The 20166-nt window shown below is 68.3% G+C and overlaps 10 protein-coding genes across 10 annotated transcripts; 5 read left to right on the top strand and 5 right to left on the bottom strand.

Annotated features, from left to right (window-relative positions):
• Window positions 1–55: 55 nt before the first annotated feature.
• Window positions 56–2798, bottom strand: MICPUCDRAFT_56718 (Serine/Threonine protein kinase). Its single transcript, XM_003056965.1, has 3 exons — window positions 2295–2798; window positions 1387–2161; window positions 56–1235 (listed from the first exon to the last, which is right to left on the bottom strand). Exons 1-3 carry the CDS (start codon window positions 2613–2615, stop codon window positions 235–237), a joined length of 2097 nt encoding a protein of 698 aa, XP_003057011.1. The 5' UTR covers window positions 2616–2798; the 3' UTR covers window positions 56–234.
• A 148-nt stretch (window positions 2799–2946) lies between these two features.
• Window positions 2947–4449, top strand: MICPUCDRAFT_56717 (uncharacterized protein). The gene is made up of 2 exons (XM_003057447.1): window positions 2947–3570; window positions 3755–4449. Exons 1-2 carry the CDS (start codon window positions 3088–3090, stop codon window positions 4409–4411), a joined length of 1140 nt encoding a protein of 379 aa, XP_003057493.1. The 5' UTR covers window positions 2947–3087; the 3' UTR covers window positions 4412–4449.
• Window positions 4450–4455: 6 nt separating this feature from the next.
• Window positions 4456–5746, bottom strand: MICPUCDRAFT_46856 (uncharacterized protein). The gene has a single exon (XM_003056964.1). It carries the CDS (start codon window positions 5574–5576, stop codon window positions 4527–4529), a length of 1050 nt encoding a protein of 349 aa, XP_003057010.1. The 5' UTR covers window positions 5577–5746; the 3' UTR covers window positions 4456–4526.
• A 789-nt stretch (window positions 5747–6535) lies between these two features.
• MICPUCDRAFT_56715 (ran-binding dexh-box helicase) lies at window positions 6536–11080 on the top strand (the record flags this gene model as incomplete). The annotated part of the gene is made up of 1 exon (XM_003057446.1): window positions 6536–11080. One exon carries the CDS (start codon window positions 6536–6538, stop codon window positions 11078–11080), a length of 4545 nt encoding a protein of 1514 aa, XP_003057492.1.
• Window positions 11081–11154: 74 nt separating this feature from the next.
• Window positions 11155–12430, bottom strand: MICPUCDRAFT_49528 (uncharacterized protein). The gene has a single exon (XM_003056963.1). The coding sequence runs from the start codon at window positions 12415–12417 to the stop codon at window positions 11293–11295; it is 1125 nt and encodes a 374-aa protein (XP_003057009.1). The 5' UTR covers window positions 12418–12430; the 3' UTR covers window positions 11155–11292.
• A 270-nt stretch (window positions 12431–12700) lies between these two features.
• Window positions 12701–13315, top strand: ICMT (protein-s-isoprenylcysteine o-methyltransferase; the record flags this gene model as incomplete). Its single annotated transcript, XM_003057445.1, has 1 exon — window positions 12701–13315. The coding sequence occupies one exon, from the start codon at window positions 12701–12703 to the stop codon at window positions 13313–13315; it is 615 nt and encodes a 204-aa protein (XP_003057491.1).
• A 143-nt stretch (window positions 13316–13458) lies between these two features.
• Window positions 13459–14574, bottom strand: MICPUCDRAFT_38997 (uncharacterized protein; the record flags this gene model as incomplete). Its single annotated transcript, XM_003056962.1, has 1 exon — window positions 13459–14574. The coding sequence occupies one exon, from the start codon at window positions 14572–14574 to the stop codon at window positions 13459–13461; it is 1116 nt and encodes a 371-aa protein (XP_003057008.1).
• Window positions 14575–14722: 148 nt separating this feature from the next.
• Window positions 14723–15892, top strand: MICPUCDRAFT_15239 (mitochondrial carrier family; the record flags this gene model as incomplete). Its single annotated transcript, XM_003057444.1, has 3 exons — window positions 14723–14895; window positions 14971–15100; window positions 15275–15892. 3 exons carry the CDS (start codon window positions 14723–14725, stop codon window positions 15890–15892), a joined length of 921 nt encoding a protein of 306 aa, XP_003057490.1.
• A 367-nt stretch (window positions 15893–16259) lies between these two features.
• On the top strand, window positions 16260–17789 carry MICPUCDRAFT_46854 (uncharacterized protein; the record flags this gene model as incomplete). Its single annotated transcript, XM_003057443.1, has 1 exon — window positions 16260–17789. The coding sequence occupies one exon, from the start codon at window positions 16260–16262 to the stop codon at window positions 17655–17657; it is 1398 nt and encodes a 465-aa protein (XP_003057489.1). The 3' UTR covers window positions 17658–17789.
• A 73-nt stretch (window positions 17790–17862) lies between these two features.
• On the bottom strand, window positions 17863–19878 carry MICPUCDRAFT_46853 (uncharacterized protein; the record flags this gene model as incomplete). Its single annotated transcript, XM_003056961.1, has 1 exon — window positions 17863–19878. One exon carries the CDS (start codon window positions 19876–19878, stop codon window positions 17863–17865), a length of 2016 nt encoding a protein of 671 aa, XP_003057007.1.
• Between the last annotated feature and the right edge of the window lie 288 nt (window positions 19879–20166).

Genomic DNA, 20166 nt, shown 5'->3' with positions numbered 1-20166 from the left:
CGCGCCGCGACCGGCTCAAAGTTTGTTTCGCTTCGCGTACGCTGTTAGAGAGAATCACGATAGCATCAATCCGTAGTAGTGTAGTCATTCCAATAGGCTTGTTATGCCCCTCGTCTAACGCTGCGTTTAAAAAACAGAAGAAACGTCGCCGTTCGTCGCTCGTTGGTCCGTTCGTTCGTTCTCGTCTCTCGCGATTATTATTCGTCCCTCCTCCGCGCCGCTCCCCGCCGCCGCTCACGAAACCGTGCGCCCGAACGCGACCGCGGAGATGTACAGGTTCTTCGCCCACTTCTCCTTCACGTGCGTGCTCGGGAACGCGCTCGTGCGCAGCGTCTCTTGGGTCTCGTCCGCGGGCCGCCGCCGCGGGATGGACAAGACGAACGCCGCCTGGTCCGGCGTCGCCGCGCAGCACGTGATCCGAAACCCGCTGTCCCATCTCCGGTGAATCCCCTCGGACGGGTACATGAAATCCAGCTCGACGCACTGATCCACGAACCCGGCGTTTCGCGACATGACGACCGCCCATCGCGTCCCGGACGTCGCCATGGACGTGACGTAAAACCCCTCCTTCCACTTTTTGTTGATCCACTTGAACGGAAACGAGTCGCTCACCTTGTACGATTGCTGCGTGTACGGCGTCCCCTTGGACATGATCACGAGCGCGCTCCCGGTCGTGCTCCCGGCGAGCGCGGTGATGTAGTACCCGTCGTCCCACTGCTCGAGGATCCAGTCCTTCGGGAGGAACTGCGTGGAGAGCTCCCACACTTGCGCGCTGAACCCGGTGCCGGCGTCCATGATGAGAGCCCACAGTTCTTGCGCGCACGACACGGAGGAGATGAACAAGCCGTCGTCGTTCCCCTTGTCCACGTGCTGCTCGATCCTCGAGTTCGCGACGTTGTAGTGATACCGCTGCTTCATCGGGCGGTGCGCGTTGTAGATGGTGATCCACTGCTGCGCGGGGGTGCCGAGGCGAACCTTCTTCTTCGGCTGCCCTTCCTCCTCCTCGAGCGACCTGCCGGCTTCTTTGCGCTTTTGCCCAACCTTCTGCGCCGCCTCCGTGCTGATCGGACGCTTCGACGGAGCGCCGCACAGCGGCGTGAACAGCGCCGCGAGCGCGCCGTACTTTGGTTCCTCGTGGAACTGCAAGTTCACGACCGCTTCCATGTACTTCCTAAACGCCGCGGGGGTGTACCGACAGAGCGCCTCCGCCGACGTCGCCATCTTCTTTTTGCACACTAAGGGCAATTCCATACAAAGCGATGTCGGGGTGGAGTTCATAGGTGTCAGTTGGAGTTGAAAGGCGTCGAGGGCGGTGATTGTAAGCGAGGGGTGGGCGGAGAGATGCGACGGGCAAAGTCCTTAAGGATCGGCGTTCACCACGCCAACGCGGTCGTATGGGAACCAGTGTATAGAACGCGCCTAAAAACCCCTTGTTGTCGCCCTGGTACCCTTGCCACGGGAGCCGCCCCTTCAGCAAGAACAACAGCGTGTACGCGAGCGACTCGAGGTCGTCTCTTCGCGACCCCGTCCGTCCGAGGTGCGCGTGCACGGACGCGTAACGCACCGTCCCGCGGAAGATGTCCGGGCGTTGGTCGTAGTCGACGTGCGTGCTGCAGATGGCGTCTCTCCAACGCGTCGCGAGCCCCAAGTCGACGAGGTACAGCTTCTTCTCCGTCGGCGTCCCGGGCGGGCCGAGCAAAAAGTTCTCGGGCTTGATGTCTCCGTGCACGAACCCTTTGCTGTGGAAATTCTCCAGAATCGCGAGCGCCTCGACGGCGATGCACGCCACCATGTCCTGCGTCATCGTCTGTCCGTTCGTGTTCCACGTGTCCCACAGCGACGGCCCCAAGAGGTCCATGACCATGACGTAGTACTCCCCTTGGCGCCCTTTGAAGTGCACTTTCGGGACGCCCATGATGCCTCCCAAGGAGGAGAACGCGTTGTACACGCTCCACTCGTACGGAGGGCCGTAGTTGCATCCCTTCGACGAGCGGTGTTCGAATTTGAGCGCCACCAGCGTCGCGTTCGCGGTGCCCGTGCTCGCCTCGTTGTTCCCACGCGTCGACGACGCGTTCGCCCTGCGGCCGGTGTACACCTGACCGAACCCGCCCTTCCCGAGCTTCCTCTCGACGAGGTACACGGGGGACCCGCCGACTTGCGCCTGTGTGTGAGCGAAGAGAGGGGAGAGGAGAAGGTCGGCGGGCGGGCGATTCATCAGATCTGGGACGCGGATTTATTAGGTTTAACAACGATCCGGATCCCGACGCGCGGAGACGGGCGCGACGTGGACGTACCTTGTCCGGCACCGGCGCGGTCGTCGCGTCGTCCTCCACGACGGGCTGGTCGCCGCTCCGCTCCTCGCTCGGCTCGTCCCCCATCGCGGCGGGCCCGGGCGTCGGTTCGTTCGGTTTCTTCGGTTCGTTCGCGTACGCGTTTTCCGCGTTCGCCTTCGCTTTCCCGGCGTTCTTCGCCGGCGCGGGAACGCCCGTCGCCGGCTCCTTCGACGGCGCGGGTGGATTCGCGTCGACCGCGTCCGGCGCGTTCGGGGCGTCGCCTTCGGTCTTCTTAGTCGCTTTGTTGTTCGCGTTGTCTGCAGCCGCTTTCCTCGGAGGCATTCACCGACGGACGCGTCGAAGCGGTGCGGTTGCGGTTCTCAACGAGACTTTTCCTCGATCACCGCCCCTCGCCCGGAGACGCGCGCGACGGATTCGTCGACCGCGATCGGCGCGTGCGAACGCGACCGCGGCGGCGATACGATGTCGCGGAAGCGATGCGGCGCGGCGAAGCGAGCTCGCGCGCGGGTCGTTGTGCCGGGCGCGGGCGTATCCGGAGCAGAACGAGGACGCGGGAATTCGGAGGGTCCGACGGAGTTGAACGCGCGCGACGAGTGGTCGAGCGTCGGATCAGAGCTGGAGGTGCCCACAATCGGTCGCCGCCCCCCCCATGCCGCCGACGGCGGTCGCGCGGTCGCCCCTCGCCACGCCTCGCGCGCTCGCGTCGTCCTCCTCTCTCGCCTCTCGACGCGTCCAACGCACGGCGCGAGGCGTCTACCCGGCGCGGCGTCCTCGTCGCGACGTCTTCCGCGTCATGGCGTCCGCCTCCCCAGCGACCGCTCCAGGAGATCTCATCAGTCTCCTCGGCACGATGGATCGAACCGTCGTCGCCGAGCGCGGCGCGCTGCACCTCCAGACGCCGCTCATCCTCTCGAAACCGATGAGCGAGCGCTTCGGCAGGGACGTGTACGTCAAGCTCGACGCGTTCCAACCGAGCGGCTCGTTCAAGCTCAGAGGGATCGGATACACGTGCCAGAAGGCGGTCGCGAGCGACGGCGCGCGCGCGTTCGTGTCCAGTAGCGGCGGCAACGCGGGGCTCGCGACGGCGTACGCGGGTCAGATGCTGAAGATCCCGACCACGGTCGTCGTCCCACAGAGCACGCCGGCGTTCATTCGCGCGCGTCTGGAGGCGTACGACGCGAAGGTGATCGTCCACGGCGCGCAGTGGAGCGAGGCGAACGAGCGCGCCGCGGAGATCAACGCGTCGGCGAACGGGAAGATGGTGCACCCGTTTGAGGTGCGTTCTATACACTGGTCCCCATACGACGGCGTTCGCGTGGTGAACGCCGTTCCTTAAGGACTTTGCCCGGCGCATCTCTACGCCCACACCCCGCTTTCAATCCCCGCCCTCGGCGCCTTTGAACTCCATCTGACGCCTTTGAACTCCACCCCGACGTTCGCTCGTATGGAACGACCCTGAGGACGCCGACACGTGGACGGGGCACGCGACGGTCGTGCACGAGATCGCGTCCGAGTTGAGGGCGTTGGGGGCGATAAGGTGGGTCCCAACAGGGGGGACCCTAAACGAAGAGGAGGAGGAGGAGGAGGGCGAGAAGGCCGTCCCCGCGATGCCGGGCGCGTTCGTGACGTGCGTCGGCGGAGGCGGCCTTCTCGCCGGGATCCTGCAGGGCTTAAGCGAAGTCGGGTGGGGCGACGACGTGCCGGTGATCGCCGCGGAGACGATCGGCGCGGACTCGCTCGCGTCGTCCGTCGACGCGGGCGAGGTCGTGACGCTGCCGGGGATCTCGTCCGTGGCGAAGTCGTTGGGCGCGGCGTCGCCGTCGCCGACGGTGCTGGAGATGTGTTTGAAGCGGCGGGTGGGATCGAAGAAATTGGCGCGGCCGTGGAGGACGACGGACAGAGACGCCGTGGAAGCGTGCGTGAAGTTCGCGAACGACCACCGAGTGCTCGTCGAGCCCGCGTGCGGGGCTGCGCTCGCGGCGATATATTCGGGGAAGTGCGACGAGCTGAAGGAGTGCGGCGAAGGGCCGATCGTCGTTCAGGTGTGCGGCGGCGCCGTGATCGACCTTCCGACGCTCGCGGCTTACGCGAAACAGTTCGACGTGGACTTTGATTAAGTAACGTATGTTGTACGGTTAAACGTAACGTATACACCACGAGCGTTAGTAGTTATGATTCGTTCGTTCCTTCGTTCTACCTATGTGATCTATCTGTATCCCTCGAGCTCTGCGCTCACGCGAACGGCACCAGCAACACGCCCCCGGCGTTTTCTTCGACGTACCGAACGCCGCGTTCTTCCAAGGCGCGGCGCACCGCGGGACCCACCCTCGCGACGCCGCCGGCGCTGTGCCTCCCCCCGCCGACGATCACGCGCACGCCCTTGACGTTCCTCGTCGCGAGCGCCCCCGAGAAGACCGCGGTCAGCGTCCGGAGAGATCCGTCCGCGGTCTGGCCGTGCAGGTCGACGTCGACGACGCAAGACCGCGCGCCGCCGCCCCCGCCGCCGCCGCCGCCGCCGCCGTTCGCGTTGTGGTACTTCAACGACGCCGCCGCCGCGGACGCGCGCGCGGCGTCGATCTGAATCTGCACCGCCGCCGCGCGCGCGCTGAGCTGACTCGCCTGCCGCCCGTCGCCGCGGCTGTACGCCGCGCGGGACAGCGCGCTGAGCGACGCGTGCGAACGTTGGAGGACGACGCACTCCTCGTGGAGGCGCGTCAAATATCGGCGCGTCGCGTGCTGAGACGCGTCGTCGCCGCGGCCGCCCGCGCTCGCCGCCGGCGCCGGCGTTTGTCGCCGCCGCACCTCGCTCAGGACGTCGTCTACGCGATCGCCGCCGACGGGAACCTCCGCCGCCGCGGACGCGTCGTCGTAGCGCGCGCGCGACCGCGACGGAACGACGGGCGCCCAACCTTCGACGCGCGCCGCCGTCGCGAACGACGGCTTCGGTCCCGGCGGCGGCCCGGCGCACAGGATTCGCTCCGCCGCGCGGTTCACGTCCCCGGGGTGTCGCTCCATCGCCTCGCGCAGCGCGTCGTCGGGAACCTCGGGGAACATCGCGCGCAGGGTCGCGAAGGAGTCCGCGCGGGTCATCCGCGGCGGCGCCAGCCGTGCCTCATCCGCCGCGTCGTCCTCCTCCCCCGCGTCCAGCTCCCGCATCAACGCCTCGATCTCCCTCCTCGTGTCCTCCTCCCTAGCCTTCTCCTCCTCCCCCCTCCGTACTACTCCGTCTCCGCCGCGCGTCCTCCCTCGCGGCGCGGGCGCGTACACCCTCTCATCCGCCATCGTGACCCCCCCGCACCGTCCGCGCAGCGTCAGCGGCGCCGCCGTCGACGTCTCTATACAAGCGAATGTCGGGGTGGAGTTTAAAGGCGTCAGTTGAAGTTGAAAGGCGTCGATGGCGGGGATTGAAAGCGAGGGGTGGGCGGAGAGATGCGCCGGGCAAAGTCCTTAAGGATCGGCGTTCACCACGCGAACGGGGTCGTATGGGGACCAGTGTATAGAACGCACCTAAGAACGCGCCGGACACCATCGCCTCCTCCAACACCTCCCCCGCGACGACGGGCCGCACGCTCGGCGCGCATCCGATCGTGACGTGCGGCGTCACCCCCGACGCCGGCTGCGGGATGAAGTCCGGGAGCTCGACGTGCACCGCGCGCGCGCGCGCGTCGCCCGCGACGCCGAGGACGCGGATCTCGCACTCGAGACCCCACGGGAACGTCGCGAGCTGCGCCTCTGTGGGCGAGTGCGCGATGGTGCAGTGGTCCGCGTGGACGATCCACCCGCGCGCGTGCTCGCCGCCGTCCTCGCCGCCGAGGTCGCGCGTCCAGTCCAGGAGGAGGCATCGTGAGACGTCGTCGAGGAGGAACGCGAGGTAGCGCACGGGGTCGTCGGAGGAGGAGGACTCCGAGGGCGCCAGCTGTGACGGCGTCGGGACCGCGTCCTCCGCCGTTCGCGCGTCTTCCATCGCGTGACGCGCCGCGGTCTCCGCGACGGACGTCTCGCGAAGCATGTGGCGGTCCGTCTCCGCGCGTCCGCGTCCGCCCGCCGACGACGAGCGCGGCGGACGCGCAGACGGAAGCGACGCGACGCCGACGCCGGCGATGGATAAACGTATTCGGCGTTCTTTTCGTCGAGTCCAGTCGTCGACGTCGACGGATGACATGACAGAGCGACGCGCGCGACGACGACGCCGCCGCACGAGCGCCTCGCGGGAGGGCTCGCGCGCGCGCGCTTCCCCCGCGATGGAGACGGACGAGCTCCTCCGCGGGCTGGGAGTCACCGCGCGAGGCGAGCGCGACGTCGCGAGGGAGGTCATCGAGGACGCCGCCGCGCGCGCGGCGGAGGCGGAGGCGACGGCGCGCGCGAAAAAACGATGTGATGATGATGAACGCGACGACGATCTCCCCGCGGCGTCGGCGAACGCGACGACGACCGACGACGGAGGCGAAGGCGAGGGCCAGCGCGGCGGCGACGGCCCCGCGCTCCGCGAGGTCTCGAGGCTGCGGACCGAGGCGGACGGCGTCGCGCGAGAGCTCCTCGCGGTGCGAGACGCGCTCGACGAGATCCGCGCGAGCGAGCGCGACGGGACCGCGCCGTCCGACGCAGCGCTCGTCGTCGCCGTCGGGAACCGACGCGTGACGTCTCTGGAGGAGAAACGAGCCGAGCTCGCGGTCGCGGTCGCGGCCGCGGAGGCGTCCGCCGCGGAGGAGGCGTCCGCCGCCGCCGCCGCCGCCGCCGCCGCCGCCGAGCGTCGCGGACGCGGGACGGACGCGACCGCCGCGTCGGGGTCGGGATCGAAGACGAAGAAGAAGAAAAAAAAGCCGAACGCCGCCGCGGCGCTCGTCGAGGACGGCGACTTGGACGCCCTCCTCGACGCCGAGGAGGGCGGCGGCGACGGTGGGCGCCTCGGGGAGACCGAGCGCGAGCGGCTGATACGCACCGGGGTGATCACCCCGTTCGCGGCCGTGGACGGGTTCGAGCGAAGGGTCAAGGTGCAGCAGACGACGGACGCCGCCGCCGGGGCTGTAGCGGCCTGGAAAGCGGGAAGGAGCAAGTCGAAACTCCTCACCGGCGACGCGGTCCCGAAGCAGTACCCGGCGGCGAGGCCGTTCAACGCGTCGAACCGACAAGGCGCCGGCGGCGGCGAGGGCGCGAAAGAGGCTGCGAGGCGGATGGCCTCGAAGCGACGGGAGTGGCGGCGGAACATGAACGGCGAGGGCGGGGAGGCGCCGAAGCGGCGACGGAAGCGGCGGCAGCGGGACGCGGCGTACAGCAGCGACGAGGACGTGGAGATCATAGAGGACGAAGTAGAAGAAGAAGATGACGAAGAAGAAGAAGACGGCGTTGAGGCGCCGCGAGAGGTCGAGATGGCGCCGCCGGAGAACGGTGCCGCGGACGCGAAGGAAGAGGAAAAGGACGCCGCCGTCGTCGCCGGCGGCGGCGGCGGCGGAGGGAAGTGGTCCTGCCCCGGGTGCACGTTCGCGAATTCGACGCGCGCGCGGCGGTGCGAGATGTGCGAGACCCCGAAGCCGGTCGTTCCGAAGCGCGAACCGGCGGACGACGACGACGACGACGTCGTGTTCGTGGGGGAGGTCGCCGCGGCTGAGGGCGGTGCGCGAGAGCGAGCGCGCGGGAAGAGGGAGAAACCGGCGACGGCGACGGCGACGGCGACGGCGACGGCGACGCGCGCGAGTCCGCGCGCGAAGCCTAAGCCTGCCCCGCGACCCTCCACGGCGCCACCGCCGCCGAGACGGGCGGCGGAGACCGCGCGAGCGCGCGCGCGAGGCACCGCGGCCGCGGAGGCGGACGACATCAGCGGCACGGACACCGGCGAGTCGGACTGGGACGGGGACGGATCCGACGACGCCGACGGCGGCTCCGACGACGACGACGACGACGTCGAGCCCGAGAGCCCCGAGGATCTCGAGGAGATCGCGCCCCCCGCGCGCGGTCGCGGTCGCGGTCGTCGGCGTGCCTCCGACGCCGCCGCGGCGGCGCCTCGCGGCCGCCGCCGCGCCGCCGCAGCCGCCGCCGCTCGACAGAACCGACGGCGCGAGGCGAACCGTCCCGCGAGGGAAGAGGAAGAGGAAGAGGACGAGGAGGAGGAAGAGGAGGAGGAAGAGGTCATCTTCGACGGCGGCCTGCGGCTCCCCGCGGAGACGTACGACCGTCTCCTCGAGCACCAGAAGACGAGCATCAAGTGGCTGTGGGAGATTCACTGCCAGCGCGCCGGCGGCGTCGTCGGAGACGAGATGGGATTGGGGAAGACCGTCCAAGTCGCCGCGTTTCTGTGCGCGCTCGAACGCTCCGGTCTGTACCAGCCCACGCTCATCGTGTGCCCGGCGACGATGCTCAGGCAGTGGCGCCGCGAGCTTCGCGCGTGGGCGCCGAAGCTGAACTGCGGCATCCTCCACGAGAGCGCGGTGAGCGCGGCCTCGCGCGCCGCGGCGCGCGGATCGAAGAAACAGGCGCGGTGTAACATCATCCGCGAGCGCGTCCGAGACCCGAAGGGCGTCCTCCTCACGACGTACGAGCACCTGCGCGTGATGCGCGATCATCTCTTACCCGTGCGGTGGGGGTACGCCATCTTGGACGAGGGACACAAGATACGAAACCCGGACGCGGACGTGACGATATGCGCGAAGCAACTTCAGACGGTGCACCGGCTCGTCATGACGGGCGCGCCGATTCAAAACCGACTCGCCGAGCTCTGGTCGCTGTTCGACTTCTGCTTCCCCGGGAAGCTCGGGACCCTCCCGGTGTTCCAAGCGCAGTTCGCGGTGCCGATTCAGGTGGGCGGGTACTCCAACGCGTCGCAGCAGCAAGTCACGACCGCGTATCGATGCGCGTCGATGCTGAAGGAGCTCATCTCCCCGTACCTCCTGCGAAGGATGAAGGCGGACGTCGACATTCAGCTCCCGACGAAGACGGAGCAAGTGTTATTTTGTCCGATGACGCAAGAGCAGCGAGAGGCGTACCGGGCGTACGTGCACTCGCGCGACGTCGAGGAGATTCTCGAGGGCAGGCGCGAGGCCCTGGGGGGGATTGACGTCCTGCGGAAGATTGTGAATCACCCGGATTTACTCGAACGACGCACGAAAGCCGCGCACGAAAAGTACGGCGAAGTCGAACGCAGCGGCAAGCAGCTCGTCACGCAAAAAGTGCTCGAGCTGTGGAAAGAGCAAGGGCACCGAGTCTTGCTCTTCTCGCAGACGCAGCAGATGTTAGATATTCTCGAGGCGATGGTCGCGAAGGCGGGGTACCCGTACCGTAGAATGGACGGCGCGACGCCGGTGTCGCAACGCATGACGCTCATCGACGAGTTCAACACGGACGCGAACGTGTTCGTGTTCTTGTTGACGACGAAGGTTGGCGGTCTCGGAGTTAACTTAACGGGCGCAGACCGGGTGTTACTGTACGACCCGGACTGGAACCCGAGCACGGACGCGCAAGCGCGCGAACGCGCGTGGCGAATCGGGCAAACGCGCGAGGTCACGGTGTATCGCTTAGTCACCGCCGGGACGATCGAAGAGAAGGTGTACCACAGGCAGATATACAAGGAGTTCCTCACGTCCAAAGTTCTGAAAGACCCGAAGCAGCGACGGTTTTTCAAAGCGAAAGACCTCGCGGACTTGTTCACGTGGGAGGAGGATAACCACGGACAAGGCGTCGGCGGCGACGGACAGATCGAAACCGCGGAGTTATTCGCGGAGGTCGAAGGCGAGATTCGCGCCGCGGACGTCGCCGAGGCCGAGGACGACGAGGCCGAGGACGAGGACGAGGACGACGGCGGCGTCGGCGGTCTGACCGCGAAAGATATCGACGGCGCGTCGCCGGAAAGCGCGGACGACACCGCGTGGGACATAGACGCGGACCCCGCGGCGGCGGCGGCGGCGGCGCGGAAAGCGGCGAAGAGCAAACCGGGCGGGAAACGATTCACGATCGCGACGGACCGCTCCGCGGGGGCGCGCGCCGCGCAGACCGGCGGCGACGGCGACGCGGCGATCATGCGATCGCTCTTCGGCGGCGGCGGCGGCGGCGGCGGCACCGGCGCGGAGGGCGCCGCGGGCGAACCCTCGACGGGCGCGGGACTGATCAGAGGCGCGATGTCCCACGACGCGATCATGCGAGCGCCGAACGGCCGCGATCACCTCGTCGGCGGCGGCGGCAGCGCCGCGCTCGAGGCCGACCGCGTCGCGCGGAGGGCGGAGGAGGCGCTCCGGCAGTCGCGCGTCGCGCGAGGCAGCGCGGGCGTGGCGGTGCCGACGTGGACGGGGCGGAGCGGCGCCGCGGGCGCGCCCGTCGGCGCCGTCTCCGCCGCCTCGGCGAGGCGGTTCGGTCGGTCCGTCCCCGGCGTCGGCGTCGGCGGCGGCGGCGGGCGGTTCGGAAGCGGCGGCGGCGGCGGCGGCGGCGCGGGGATCGCGGGGATAGGCCAAGGCGCGATGGGGTCGCAGACGCTCTTGCAGCGGATACGGCAGCGAGACGCCGCCGCGGGGGAGGCGGCAGCGGCGGCGGCGGCGGGGGCGGACTTCGACGAAGGCGACGACGACGCGGAGGCGGAGACGCTCTTGCGCGAGATCGTCGATTTCCTGCGAGCGCGCCCGTCAGGCCGCGCGCCGACGGGGCTCGTCGTGGACGCGTTCCAACACAGGGTGAGCTCGCGGCGGACGCAGATGTTCCGCAGGTTGTTGAAGACGGCGGCGGCGCTCGAGAGGAACCCGCCGGATGCCAACGGACGCGGCGGCGGCGCGACGTGGTGCCTGAAGGACGAGTTCAAAGACGCGTAGACGTAGACGCGCGAAGCGATAGACACTATGTAGTAGAGTAGACGACGAGAGCGACGATCTCAACGCGTTGTTCTCACGTACAGTATTCTTTTGTTTCGTTATGTAGCACAACTCTGGGTACGAGTACACTATGGCGTGTGCAGTTCTCCCATCCTTTCCTTTCGCGTTCCATTTCTTCTTTCGTCTGCCGACGGCGCGTCCCTTTACTATGATTACACCTCGAAAGCCCCCACCGCCTTTTCGCTCTCCTCCCACAACATCGCCCCCGCGCTCTCGTCCACGCTCGTCTTCTCCAACGCGAACTTCTTCGCGGGTCCGTACAAGCGCATCTTCGCCGGCTCGTACAGATCCCCGCTCTCCACCCCCGGCGACGCCATGCACGTCAGGAGCGGGATCGACCCGTCCTCGGCGCTCTGCGCCATCCGCTTGAAGATCCACGCGTCGTGGAACCCGCCGCTCTTGGCCGTCGTGACTTGGAGGTTCGTAGCCGCGAAACCCGGGGTCGCGACGACCGCTTTCACCTTGCTTCCCTTCGCGCGCAAGCGACGATCCAGCTCCACCGTGAACGCCGCGTTGGCGAGTTTAGTCTGCCCATATCGAACCCACCGAGCGCCCATGAAGAGCATCGACGCGCCGTCGCCGCCGATGTCGCCGCCGTTCTCGCCGAAGTACTTCGCCTCGAGACCCTTCCGCGGGATGTTTCGCGCCCCGGAGGAGTGGTTCACCACGCGCGCCTCGCCTCTGAGCTCCGCGGCTTTCTCGAGCGCCGGCGTGAGCTCTCGCGTGAGGAGGAAATGCGAGAGATGATTCGTCTGCATCTGCACGTCGTACCCGTCCTTCGTCGCGACGTCCGGGAGCGCCATGACGCCGGCGTTGTTGCACAGGACGTCCACGCCGCTGCCCGCGCACTTCCGCGAGACGATGCTCGCCGCTCTGCGCACGGAGTCAAAGTCCGCGAGGTCGCAGTCCACGGAGGTGATGACCCCGCCGTTTCCCAGGGACAGCGATCGCACGAGCTTGGACGGGGATCCGACGCCGCCGGCCGCGGGCGAGCGCGTCGGCGACGCGGGGGGCGAGGAGACGGCGTTCAAGGCCTCCATCGCGATCGATTTCTCAGCCTCGACCGCGCGCTCGGACGGCCGGTTGAGGAGGTAGACGTCCGCGCCCGCGTGGGCCATCGTCCGCGCGGCGACGAATCCGCATCCCGTGGTGCATCCGGTGATTACGACCGTCTTGCCGCGCATGGACGGGAGCGTCGCTTCGAAGTCTTTGAAGTACTTCGAAGGGACGTCCACGGGGGTGTCGTACGCGGACGGTTTAGACGCGAAGCCGCCCATGGTGATGTCGCGGCGGGTGGTGGAGCGCGCGGGAATGCGACAGAATTCAGTTGTTGCGGACACCTGATAGATAACTTCCGAAAATTGGCATTCGGCAACCGTTTCGGCAGGAGGCAGGTCGTGCCTGTTTGCTCATACAAATACTGTACAGTACGCGATTTCGTAGTACGCGAATGCAAAAATTTACGGCGCGAGCTTTGGTGCCGTCTCACGAAATCGATCGTTCGACCCCCCCCTCTGTCCACACGACGTCGCGCGCCTCTACCGCGCGAGGGACGTCGTCATGACGACCCCCTTCGCGACGCTCGTCGACTCCCCGCCGTGGGAGCTCGTCGCGTTCGTCTCCGCGCTGTTGTTCTACCACGTCGCCGGGTTCGCGATCGCGGCTCGGTACAACCGAGACTCGCTCTCGCGGCACTCGTGGCTGCTCGGGAAGCCGTACGTGGTCGCGATGACCACCGCGTGCGCGGAGTACATCCTCGAGTGCGCGATGTTCCCGGGGTGGAAGCTCGGCGGCGGCGAGGTCGCGGCGTGGACGAAACGCGTCGGCCTCGTCATGGTGATCGCGGGCGACCTGACGAGGAAAGCGGCGGAGATCACCGCGCGGCACAACTTCACGCACGCGATACAGACGACGCGACGACCGACGCACACGGTCGTCACGCGCGGGGTGTATCGATACGCGCGGCATCCCGGGTACTTGGGGTGGCTCGTGTGGTCGATAGGGACGCAGGTGCTGTTGCGGAACCCGGCGTGCGTGGTCGGGTTCGCGAGGGCGGGATGGCTTTTTTTCGCGACGAGGATACCGTACGAAGAGGCGAAACTGAGGGCGATGTTCCCGGGGGAGTACGCCGCGTACGCGGCGCGGACGCGGACGTGGATCCCGGGGATCCCGTGAGTGATGAGGCGAGGATCAGATAGCGACGCGACGCGCGTAGCCGATGCCTTGAGCTTTATTATTAGTTAGAGAACGTAAGTTAACTAGCCCTCGCGTCTGTAGTACGTTTGCGTTCCGCCGCGCCGTCTTCTTTTCTTCTCTCGTCACCGCGTCACCTTGTTCCCCTTCACGAGGACGTTATCCTCCGCGCCGACGCCTCCGAACCCTATCCCGGCCTTGTTCTTACTCCCTCGTATCACGCACCCGGTGACCTCGGACCCCTCGCGCGGGTCCACGAGCTCCACGCCGAACGCTCCCGCGTCCGCGATCTCACACTGATCCACCACGCCCGCCGCGCCGTCGCGTATCAGCACGCCGTCCCGCCCCGGCCGCGCGATGAGCGTCCCCAACACCCTCCCGCCCCCAAACTCCCCGAGTAGGTCGCCGTATAACGCCACCCCGTGCGTTTTCACGTCGTGGATGTAACACCCCGCCACGGTCACGTCCGCGCCTTCGCCGACGACGCCGCTGCCTGTGGCGCTGGACACGTCGCATCCGTCCAAACGAAGCGCGCTCCGCGGCCGCGCGAACACCGCGTAGTTGTTCGCCACCGAGGGCGACGAATGCCGCACGGTGATGTTCCGAAGAAACACCCCGCCGACGACGTCTTCGGCCACCTCGAACGTGGCTTCGTATGGGTCGTCAGTGACGTGTTCGACGACGCAGCGTTGCGCCGCGGCGATGGCTTGTTCGTCGCCGATCCCGGGGGTGCTGCCGACGCCCTCCGCGGACTCGATCGCGAGCGCTTGCGTCGGATTTTTCGACGACGCGGGAAGGATGACGACGCGCTCGGGGTAGGTCCCCGGGGCGAGGCGGATCGTCGCTGTCGACAGGGAGCTCGCGCGCGCGGCGTCCACGGCGGCCGCGATCGTCGGATAGGAAGAGGAGGAGGAGGACGACGACGACGCGCCGGGGGGCGCGACGACGAAGACGCCCTCCTCGTCCTCCGCCGCGATCGCGGACGACGTCGCGAGGAGCCCCGCGGCCGCGGCGGAGAGGATCTCGCGGCGCGACGGCGGAGGGACCGCGGCGGCGGCGCGCGCCTCGACCGCGACCGCGATCTCGGTCTCGGTCTCGACGTCGCGCGACGAGGAAGGGTGCCCACCACATCTTCGGACGACGCGGCCCCCGCGGACCGCGCGGGCCTTCGACGACGCGCGCGCGCGAGCGATGGGCGTGGTCGTCGTCGTCGGCGTGGAGATCGACGCCGTCGTCGTCATCGTCGTCGTCTCTTCGGTCGCGTCGTCGTCGCGTCTCCGGCGCGGCGGAGTTGTGAAGCCGGCGCCGCGGCGTTCGTCGAGTCGAGCGGAGACGCCGAGATTTTCTTTTTCAGATCCGATCATTCCGCGCGGCGCCGTCGGGGAGGGGATGACGACGCGCGACCGCGGCGGCGGCGGCGCCGTCGGGCCGCCACCCTCGGCGTGGCGCACCTACGGACTCCCGATCGTCACCTCCGGGGCGTCCGTCTCGTGCGCGACCGCGTGCACGAACCCGCTGGACGTCGTGAAGGTGCGCATGCAGGTGCTCCATCCGACGACGCCGTCCGACGGCGCGATCGCGGGCGCGGCGACGACGACGACGCCGACCCCGGGGGGATCCGCCTCCGGGACCGGGAGGGTCGGCATGCGCGCCGCGTTCGCGAACGTGGTGACGCGCGAGGGGCCGCTCGCGCTGTGGAAAGGCATCGGCCCGAGCCTCGTCAGGGCGTCGTGCTACGGCGGCCTCCGGCTGGGGTTGTATCAGCCCGTCGTGTCCGCCGTGGAGTCGTCGCGATCGTCGAACGACGGCGTCGTCGACGACGACGCGGCGGCGGCGGCGGCGGCGGCGGCCACCCCGATCAGCACGAGCACGAAGGTCATCGCCGGGTGCGTCTCCGGCGCGTTCGCCGCGTTCCTCTTGAACCCCACGGAGCTCGTCAAGACGCGTCTGATGGCGGACGCGAGGGCGGGGAGCGCGGCGGGGATTCGCGCGGCCGCCGCCGCCGCCGCCACGCACCCGGCCTCGCCCTCCTTCTCTCGCCTCTCGCCCGCACCGCCCGCACCGCCGCGCGGCACGGTGGCTATCGTATCGCATATTATTAAAACGGACGGCGTCCGGGGGTTATGGAAAGGCAGCGCCGCGAGCGTGTCCAGAAGCGCGGTGCTCACCGCGTCGCAGTGCGCGACGTACGACGAGGTGAAACGAGCCATCATCCGCGCGAGCGACGGCGCGATGACCGACGGCCCGGCGACGCACCTCGCGGCGAGCATGCTCACGGGTCTGGTGACGACGACGGCGACGAACCCGATCGACATGATCAAGACGCAGCTGTACTTGGACGCGTGCAAGACGCACGGGGGCGGCGGCGGCGGCGGCGGCGGGGGAGGCGGCGGCGGCGTCGGCGCGGTGGCGGCGTGTAGGATGATTCTTCGGCGGGAGGGCCCGCGCGGGCTCATGCGCGGATGGACCGCGAATTATGTTCGGTTGGGGCCGCAGACGGTGATCACGTTCGTCGCGCTGGAGAAGTTCAGAGCGCTCGCGGGCATGAACGCGCTGTGACGAGGCGAGAAAAACGTCGTCGGCGGCGGCGGCGGCGGCGGCGGCGAGCCGCGCGCGAGAGGAGGCGTAGCGTGTTAGCATCCTAGCGACCTGAACGCGAAATGTTCGTTCCATCGACGGCGCGCGAGAAGGCGCCGTCGCGGCGCGCGACGTCGCCGCCGGGATCTCTCGGCGCGGCGCGGCGGGCGCGGCGGCGGTCGCTCCCGCACCGGCGGGGCTGAGGACTGGAAACGCGCGACGTCATCCAGATCCAGTCCAGTGCTGTCAGCGAATCGCGCTCGTAAAGGTCTAGGGTCGACTCTCCGCGGGACTCGCGCGCGCACGCCGTCGCGCCGCACCCGTCTCGCGCTGATACGAACGACGTACCATGGCCGCGTTCACCCATCACGCGGTTGCCATCCCCCCGAGCGCGGTCCGCGCGCCGTCCGTCGACGGCGCCGCGCGTAGGTCGTACGGCGGCGCCGCGATTCCTCCTCGCGTCTCGCCCTCCTCGCGACGTCCCTCCGGCCGCGCCGTGAACAAGACCACGCGCGCGAACGGCAGCTCGTTCGGTCGCCTGTTCCGCGTCACGACGTTCGGGGAATCCCACGGCGGCGGCGTCGGCTGCGTCGTCGACGGCGTCCCCCCGAGGCTCCAGATCTCGCGCGACGAGCTCCAGATGGAACTCGATCGACGCAGACCCGGGCAGTCGCGAATCACGACGCCGCGGAACGAGGAAGACTCGTGCGAGATCCTCAGCGGCGTCGGCCTCGACGGCGTCACCCTCGGCACCCCCATCGCGGTCCTCGTCCGGAACAAAGACCACCGATCACAGGACTACGGCGAGATCGCTGTCGCGTACAGACCGTCCCACGCCGACGCCACCTACGACATGAAGTACGGCGTGAGAGCCATCGCAGGGGGAGGGAGGTCCTCCGCGAGGGAGACGATCGGGCGCGTCGCCGCGGGCGCGATCGCGAAGAAGGTGCTCAAGGTGATCGCGGGCACGGAGATCCTCGCGTACGTGAGCCAGGTGAAAGACGTGCGCGCGAGCGGCGTCGATCACCAGACGTTCACGATGGAGGACGTCGAGGCGAACATCGCGCGGTGCCCGAACGAAGACAGCGCGAACAAGATGATCGCCGCGATCGACGAAGTGCGCACGCGCGGGGACAGCTGCGGCGGCGTCGTGACGTGCGTCGTGAGGAACTGCCCCAGGGGTTTAGGCGCGCCGGTGTTCGATAAGCTCGAGGCGGACCTCGCGAAGGCGATGCTGTCGCTCCCGGCGACGAAGGGGTTCGAAGTCGGCAGCGGGTTCGAGGGCGTGGACACGACCGGGAGCGAGCACAACGACGAGTTTTACATGGACCCCGAGACTGGGATTCGCACGCGCACGAACCGAAGCGGCGGGATCCAAGGCGGGATCTCGAACGGCGAGCTCGTGGAGTTGAGGATCGCGTTCAAGCCGACGTCCACGATCACCTCCGCGCAAAACACGGTGAACCGCGACGGCGTCGACGTCGAGTTGAAAGCGAGAGGACGCCACGACCCGTGCGTGGTTCCGCGCGCGGTCCCGATGGTCGAGTCCATGGTCGCGCTCGTGCTCGTGGACCATCTCATGATGCATTTCGCGCAGTGCAACTTGCTGGGGCGGGATGATTACGACGACTTGGTGAGGGGGAACATGAAGACGTTGTACGACCCGAAGTTCATCGGAGGGACCGGGACGGGCGGCGGGGGGGAGATGTCCACGAAGGACATGAGCGCGGCGTTCTCGGAGGATTGAGGATTGGATTGATTCGACGCGAGCGATGCGATGCGCGTCGTGTTCGGTGTCGCGTCCGTCGTCGAACGGACCGACGCGTTGATCGACGTGATGACGCGCTCGCGTGATTTGTACGCACCTTCGTATTAATTTTGTAGCGTCCGTCCACGCGAGCTACCCCGGGAGACGAGACGGAGCGAAGAGGAGGAAGCGCCGACGGCGAGCACTATCGCTTCTCTTTCTTCGCCTTCTTCGCCTTCTTCGCCTTCTTCTCCTTCTTCTCTTTCTTCTCCTTCTTCGCCTTCTTCGCGACTCTCTCGTCGTCGTCGTCGTCCTCGCCGCCGCCGCCGCCGCCGTCGCTCTCCTCCGCTTTCCTCTTCCCCTTCCCTGCGTTCTCCTCCTCCTCCTCCGCGTCTTCGTCCCCGCCAAACGTCTTCGCGAAATCCGCCTTGACGTCCTCCGCCACCTTCGCGCGGTTCCTCCACTGCTCTGGATCCCCCTTAAAGTCCGCGACGCCCAACCTCCGCAACAAATACGGCCCGTGCCGCGTCCCCGCGATCTGTTTCTCCCCCTGCGACATCCGCCGAACGATCGTCTCTCTCGTCCGCTGATCCGCGCACCCGTACGCGGCTTGGAGCACGTGCGAGCCGCACGCGCTCGACGCGAGCTTGATCCAGTCGTGCGCGAGCGCGTCCACGAGCTCCTTCTTGAGCTTCGGCTTGTGCGCGGTCGAGCCGAGGAACGCCTCGAGCGCGCGGCTGCCTCCGGGGTCGCACGCCGCGCCGAGGGCTTCGTTCGGCGGCAGCGTCGCGATCGATTCGATAAACTGCGGCGTCGTCTCCGGGGGGAATTTCATGATCGTCTGCAGCATCGCGGCGCCGAGGACGGAGCACCGTCCTCCCGCCGCGCCGGAGTGCTGGTCGAGCCATAGGAGCGAGGGCGCGAGCTGCGAGCGCCCGCCGACGCGCGCCGACGCGGTCTTCGCGGTGAGCCCTCTGGCGAGGTTCTTCGCGGCGTCGCGTTCCCCCGTTCGAAGTCTCGCGCACGCGGCGAGTAAGGACGCGACGACGCCCGCGCGCCGCTCGCGCATCAGCGAGCCAAAGTCCGGGCCGAGCTCCATGAGCGCGGCGGTGACGTGGTCCTGCTCGCGCGTCGCGCCGAAGAGCGCCTGGAGGACGAAGTTCGCCGTCGGGTGCGACGCGATGCCTCGAAGTTTCCCTCGGAAAAACCTGCGGAAGATCTCGTGCGTCAGCCCTCGCGGCGCGGCTCGCAGGATCGCCTCGAACAGGTGCGACCCGGATCTCGACTCGCACAGCTGCTTCACGTCGCTCTCCTTCGCGTCCGCGAGGAGCTCGCCCTCCTTCGTCCCCTCCGCGGGCGCGCATCCGAGGAACCCGGGAATGATCCAATTCAACGCCGCGGCGTCGCCGCGGTGCGCCGTCAACATCGCCTGCAAAAACGCGCTCCCGCACGCGTCCTCCGTTAGCCCCCACAGCTCGCTCTCCAGCGCCGCGAGCGTCGTGTCGCTGTACTCTCGCAGCAACGCCTCGAACCTGTGCCTCTCCGGCGGCGCGTCGCCGCTGTCCGCGAACGCGCCCGCGGCGCTCGTGCCGCCCTTCAACTTTCCAGCCAGCGACCCCGCCTTGGCGCTCGGCGCGCACTCCCTCCCCGACACGACGCTCAAAAACTTCCGCGCGACCGGCGAGACGCGCGGGTCGTACGCCGCGTCGACAGCCGCGCTCGAGAGCGACTCGCCGATCGCGGCCAACGCGGGGGCAAACGTCTCGAGCGTCTCCGCCGTCGGATCTTTCCCGACGCGCGCCGCGACGCATCCCAGCGCGCGCTCCGCGACGCGGCTGCCGAACAGCGACTTGCACAGCGTGAAGAAGTCCGTCGGCGCCGCCGTCACGCCGCGCACGTACGTCGCGAGATCGTCGTCGACGCACGCGTCGAGGAGCTTCTCCACGACGCGGGAGCAGCGCGCGTCCATCGACAGCGCCATCTCGTGCCCGCGCGCTTCCTCGAGCGCGTTGCCGGCGAGGATCGTCCGCTCCTCGACCGCCTCCGGGGTGTCCGGGTCCACCGCGACGAGGGCTTCGATCTCGTGGAAGTAGCTCGCGGTGGACTCGTCCACGGTGTATCGCTTCCCGTCGCATCCGAGGACGGAGACGCCGCCGCCGTCGTGCTTGTTGAACGACGACGTGCCCGCGCCGCCGTCGGCGTCGCCGCCGTCGCGCGACATTCGCGCGTCGCGCGTCGCTTCCCGACTCGCCGCCGGCCGCTCTCGTGCGGAGCGTCCTCGCGCGTTGCCTCCCGCGTCCGCGCGCGAGATGCGACCGTGCGTCGAGCGGCGCGGCGCCGATTGTGCCGGCGCCGCCAAGGGATGATTGATTCTTCTCGTCGCTTTCGCCGAAACTCGAGCGCTCGAGTGCCGATCGCGGCGCGGCCGGTTGAAAGATTGCGTCATCCGATTCGATCCGCGAACGACGGTTCAACGCCGTCGAATTTCGCGCGAGAGCCACTCGGGGGG

This window comes from Micromonas pusilla (genome assembly GCF_000151265.4).
Source record: "Micromonas pusilla CCMP1545 genomic scaffold MICPUCscaffold_3, whole genome shotgun sequence".
Taxonomy (NCBI): Eukaryota; Viridiplantae; Chlorophyta; class Mamiellophyceae; order Mamiellales; family Mamiellaceae; genus Micromonas; species Micromonas pusilla.
Note: the sequence above shows the minus strand (reverse complement) of the source record. Positions and strands in the feature narration are given on the sequence as shown.

Coding starts and splice junctions, on each gene's coding strand:
- MICPUCDRAFT_56717 (XM_003057447.1), top strand. CDS start 3,088: ATGGCGTCCGCCTCCCCAGCGACCGCTCCAGGAGATCTCATCAGTCTC. Junction 3,571..3,754: donor AGATGGTGCACCCGTTTGAG/GTGCGTTCTATA, acceptor AACGACCCTGAG/GACGCCGACACGTGGACGGG.
- MICPUCDRAFT_46856 (XM_003056964.1), bottom strand. CDS start 5,576: ATGGCGGATGAGAGGGTGTACGCGCCCGCGCCGCGAGGGAGGACGCGC.
- MICPUCDRAFT_56718 (XM_003056965.1), bottom strand. CDS start 2,615: ATGCCTCCGAGGAAAGCGGCTGCAGACAACGCGAACAACAAAGCGACT. Junction 2,162..2,294: donor CCGCGCCGGTGCCGGACAAG/GTACGTCCACGT, acceptor GCTCACACACAG/GCGCAAGTCGGCGGGTCCCC. Junction 1,236..1,386: donor ACTGGTTCCCATACGACCGC/GTTGGCGTGGTG, acceptor AATTGCCCTTAG/TGTGCAAAAAGAAGATGGCG.
- MICPUCDRAFT_49528 (XM_003056963.1), bottom strand. CDS start 12,417: ATGGGCGGCTTCGCGTCTAAACCGTCCGCGTACGACACCCCCGTGGAC.